Source organism: Halyomorpha halys, unplaced genomic scaffold (assembly GCF_000696795.3).
Source record: "Halyomorpha halys isolate HHAL.00 unplaced genomic scaffold, Hhal_1.1 Scaffold35.1, whole genome shotgun sequence".
NCBI lineage: Eukaryota > Metazoa > Arthropoda > Insecta > Hemiptera > Pentatomidae > Halyomorpha > Halyomorpha halys.
The window spans coordinates 675,144-679,802 of NW_027106137.1; the positions used below are offsets into that span (position 1 = coordinate 675,144).

The 4,659-nt window shown below is 28.9% G+C and overlaps 2 protein-coding genes across 4 annotated transcripts in view; one reads left to right on the plus strand and one right to left on the minus strand.

Moving 5' to 3' along the window:
• The window catches only part of LOC106686347 (activating signal cointegrator 1 complex subunit 1), a 13,687-nt gene extending 9,504 nt beyond the window's left edge, over positions 1 to 4,183 (minus strand). Inside the window, exon 1 of the mRNA XM_014429603.3 lies at positions 4,069 to 4,183. The gene's annotated coding sequence lies outside the window, so the exon portion shown is untranslated. The remainder of the gene's footprint in view (positions 1 to 4,068) is intronic.
• Positions 419 to 4,659, plus strand: part of LOC106686333 (endoplasmic reticulum-Golgi intermediate compartment protein 2) — a 7,103-nt gene continuing 2,862 nt past the window's right edge. Inside the window, exons 1-7 of one of the 3 annotated variants that reach the window (XM_014429575.2) lie at positions 419 to 506; positions 683 to 810; positions 892 to 1,047; positions 1,162 to 1,378; positions 1,453 to 1,703; positions 1,786 to 1,908; positions 4,092 to 4,229. In XM_014429575.2, the coding sequence (XP_014285061.1) occupies positions 687 to 810; positions 892 to 1,047; positions 1,162 to 1,378; positions 1,453 to 1,703; positions 1,786 to 1,908; positions 4,092 to 4,229 (1,009 nt within the window). In that variant the 5' untranslated portion in view covers positions 419 to 506; positions 683 to 686. Of the gene's footprint in view, positions 811 to 891; positions 1,048 to 1,161; positions 1,379 to 1,452; positions 1,704 to 1,785; positions 1,909 to 4,091; positions 4,230 to 4,659 lie in introns of all 3 variants that reach the window. The other 2 variants (XM_067053700.1, XM_014429567.3) reach the window with 2 other exon arrangements.

The window sequence follows — 4,659 nt, forward strand, 5'->3', positions numbered from 1 at the left end:
GAGGGAGTATAGATTACTGGGGGTGTCGAGCTCTTGCAACCGCTGGAGTACACGGGGCCACCAAACGCTGTCGAAGGCGGAAGAGATGTCAAACATTAAATCTGAACTATACCAAACCAGTACTCTAAATATTACCCATCATTACAAGCATTCCACCTTATTACTTGGGTCCATATTTATTATTATTATTTTCTTTAACCTAATTTTAATTTATGAAGAGGATGGTCCGAGGTGCGGCCAAAAAGAAAAAGGATCGCACTCGCAATAATCTCCTTCATGTTTTGAAAATTACGGTCAATCATTTATAAATCTAATTTTAATTTAACTCAACTAATCGAAATCCACATCATTTTTTTTAATTTTTTTTTTTATAGGATAACTGATAAACTTCTTCGTCTTTAACTTTTATTTTAGGGGATAGCTCTTCACAATTTATGGTATATTTATAACCTGCTCTAATGGAAGTGACGTGAAATAATTACCGGATTCAGAAATGAATGTGTAGTGTATGGATTAGCTTAAAATTAGTCAATATTATTCATTACATTATGAATTAAATTTATCTTTTCAAGAAGTATCTTTTTTTTTTTTTTAGAAAGATCTGTTAATTTGACTTTTTCTGTTAGTTCCTTGTTAATTTTCTTTATAGTTTAACTTTGTTGAATTTTTTCTTGAATTTTAGTATTATGAGTATGTTAAGGCAAAGGAAAAAATCGCCGTACTATGGCGTTGAAATAATTAAGAAGTTGGATTCCTTTCCGAAAGTTAATAAAGAAGATTTTATAGAAAAATCCAGAATTGGTGGTACAGGTATGTTCTATTATTTTAAATAACTTAAATCGATTTGTGAAGTTTATTGCACCAATTATTATGTTAGTTCTGGTTTTACAGTGACTGTTATTGCATATATTCTTATACTGTGGATTATTGTACATGAAGTGAGATACTACTTTGAAAGTCATGTTGATTTTAAGTTTATGCCTGACAAGGATTATGATGCCAAACTGAGGCTAAATCTGGATCTCACGGTTGCCATGCCTTGCTCAAGTTAGTTGATAATATAATTTTGTAAAATAATAAAATGTTATATTCAATGTAATGTGTATATTACACACAAATGTTAACTTATGTTAAAGTTTATGAGTTATTGCAAATTTTAAGGTATTGGAGCTGATATTTTAGATTCAACCAATCAAAATATGTTAAAATTTGGTAAATTAGATATGATGGATACATGGTTTGAAATGACTCCAGAACAAAGACTTAATTTTGATGATATCCGTCGAGTTAATTCGTATCTTAGGGAGGAATTCCATGCTATTAATGATCTTTTGTGGAAATCTGGTCATAGCATTACACCTAGAAAATTACCACAACGGTAACTCTGATTTTATTATTTGCTATAAAACTGAATTTATTACTGTTCCAAAATTTTTAATATTTTTATGACAGGGAGATAATTGACAGTAATCCTCCAGATGCTTGTCGAGTATATGGTTCCTTGGTTTTGAATAAAGTAGCAGGGAACTTGCACATAACAGCTGGAAAATCACTTCATCTGCCAGAAGGACATGTTCATATTTCTGCATTTGTATCACAAGCAGAATATAATTTTTCACACAGAATTCATCATCTTTCATTTGGTGACTCTGGGGTTGGCATTATCCACCCTTTAGATGGTGAAGAGAAAATTGCAGATATTAGTAAGTTTACTATGGTTTTATAGTTTTATCTTACTTCTTATTTGAAACTTTATTTCTAATTAACTAACTCTTTTTATTCAAGATATGGCGCTCTATCAGTATTTTGTTGAGATTGTCCCAACTGATGTGGAAACATTTTTATCTAAAGCCAAGACCTATCAGTATTCAGTGAAAGACAATTTACGGATCATAAATCATGATAAAGGTACTTTTATTGGCAACAAAATTATGAGTAATGAAGTTATTAATTTGTTTTTTTTTGTATTCCTGGTTTTGTAATATTATCATTGTTAATAAGTATTGATCAATTAATACATTTTTACAACTAATTAAATTATGCTAATGCCTTAGCTATAAATATTTATGTTTCTTATTGAATTGATTTTTGGTTAAAGAGGTTTTATATGATAGAATAAGTACATAAACTTGAATTTTTAAAAATATTAATGAAAATAATTTATATAATAATTTTATAAATGAATTGATTTATTTTTCATAATTTACTAAAATCTCAATTTTATTTAAAACAAAAAATAATAAAATGGACCAAATGAAAAGAAAAATATGGGCTTAAATATATGCTTAATATAATATATAATGTACTTGTGTAAGTTCCTTGTGACTGTTTCATTTCTTCATAATGATTTTTATGAATTTTATCTCTCTAGATTTTTTTTCCCAATATTAACTCTTTAATGAAAATATTGATATATTTTTTTCTAGTCTATTAATAAAAATGTATTTTTGTGAATCAGCCAATATTACTGAGGCAACGTTTTACAACTTTATTGTCTGCATAGTCCTGCTGTACAATGAAAAACTGTTTTTTAGAACAAAAGATTTCTTCAACTAATTATTAAAAAACTACAATGTACATAGTATAAATTTAAGATTAATAACTATTACAAATAATTCAACATTTACATTTGTCAATTACAGTGTGTTCTACATTGCTGTTATACAACTAACTGAAGGTGTATGTCAGAACTGAATTGGGATGAAATGGGGAACTGAATATGGGGTGAAACAACTATTCCTCTTGGTTAAATTTTACCATAGAATTCAAAATATATATATAAAAAAAATACCATATTTAGATGTACTTGTGATTAAAAACTCAAATGGGAAAATAGTATGGTGGCAAAAACCCATCCACTCTGGAAGATATATACATTATACCTAATTATGTTCAAAATTATATATTTAATACTACTAAAAATTTAATAAATTGGGTGCAAAAATTATCATCACCTAAAGGGCAAAAAATAAAGTAGTAGATTTCCTGTTAGCAAATGGGTACCCACATAAACTAGTTGGCCAATTATTAAAACAATCACGGACACTGACAATACCTCAACCCCAAGAAACCAACAGTAAAAGATACTACTCAATTCCTTATATACCAACACTTTCAGAGAGGATATTGAAAACCTCAAACCATAACAAATACAATTATGCTATTACATACAACATCAGGGCCACTTTGCACCAATACGAAAGACACAGACATTATATAGCTACAATCTAATATAGTGTATAAAATTCCCTGTGCAGAAAACTGCAGGCAATCTTATTTGGAACTTCGAAAGAGTTTCTCAAAAGAAGGGTATGTTAACATAAATATGATGGTATACATATTTATGTTAACATACCCTTCTCTATAACAAAAAACTCTAACAAACCTAAACAAACTGCTCTCACCACACATTTTAGACAAACAGGACATAGATTTAAATTTCATACACCTAAAATTATACAACAGAGAAAAAAACAACTTCAAGCGAAGTGTGAAAGGAATTATCACTATAGAAAAATATAAAAATCAGACTATCAACGAAAAATCAGATATACAAAATTTAAATTCATGTTACTCCAATCTCATAAACAAACAAGACATAATTAACAACAATTAACATATAAGACTAGGTACAATACAATGATAATAATGGAGTTTGTTTATCTGCAATATTCTTGCAGTTTTGATTCAATTTGAAGTGCAGCTAGTCAGAAAAAGTACTAACTCAGGAAAAGTACCTTAGCAGTCAACATGTCAAAGGGATATAGTCCAATATGAGGATTGAGAATTACTAATATTGTGCTAATGCAGAGCTCATTAATATGCTTCTTGATTTTTGTTAATTTTTGACTATGAAATTTAAATGGGAGACAAAAGTAACAGAAATGTAAATTTTTGGTAAATTACTATAATATTTTTAGGTTGCCATAAATTTAATAAGATTGAATGGATTTCCCCTAAAATTGGGAAAAAGATTAATAAATCAGGTTTATTGTAACAAATGTGCACAAAAATACACCATTTATCCTAGCGTGATTCAATTATTTTCTTAAAATGTATATAACTTACTGTGAAAGAAACTGTTTTTATAGGTTCACATGGTGTGCCTGGAATTTTCTTCAAGTATGATATCAGCGCTTTAAAGGTGGTTGTAACTCAGTCTCACGAGCCGCTTCTGAAATTTTTTGTAAGACTTTCATCAACTTTATCAGGTGTCTTTGTTTCTGCAGGTAATTGTTTTTATTCAAAGAAAAAGTGTTAAGGGAGTTTTAAGTTGTTTGCTTGGTCTTACTGTTTACTTAAGTTTATTAAGTGGTTATTCATGAAAAGTGACTATTTTACATGCTAATTTAAAACTAATTTCATTTTAACCCAATTTTTTTTTTAATAATAGAAATCTAGATCATTATGTTCTATGGTTTGTTTCCATCTCATGGCTTGTTGCAGTATCACTCTTTGGGTTTTGAACAGAAGAAATCTCCACTTTGAATCTAGTCCAGAAAATTTTTCCTTAAAGATTGTAAGCTATCGATATAAGATCGCTAGCTAATGCTACCAAAAGTAGGGAAGCCTTGTATTCATGTAGTAAATGAAAAAATGTTCTCTCGTGTTTTAAATTCTAGACATTAAGGAGCAACTTAAGATTTGCGTCTCGTTATA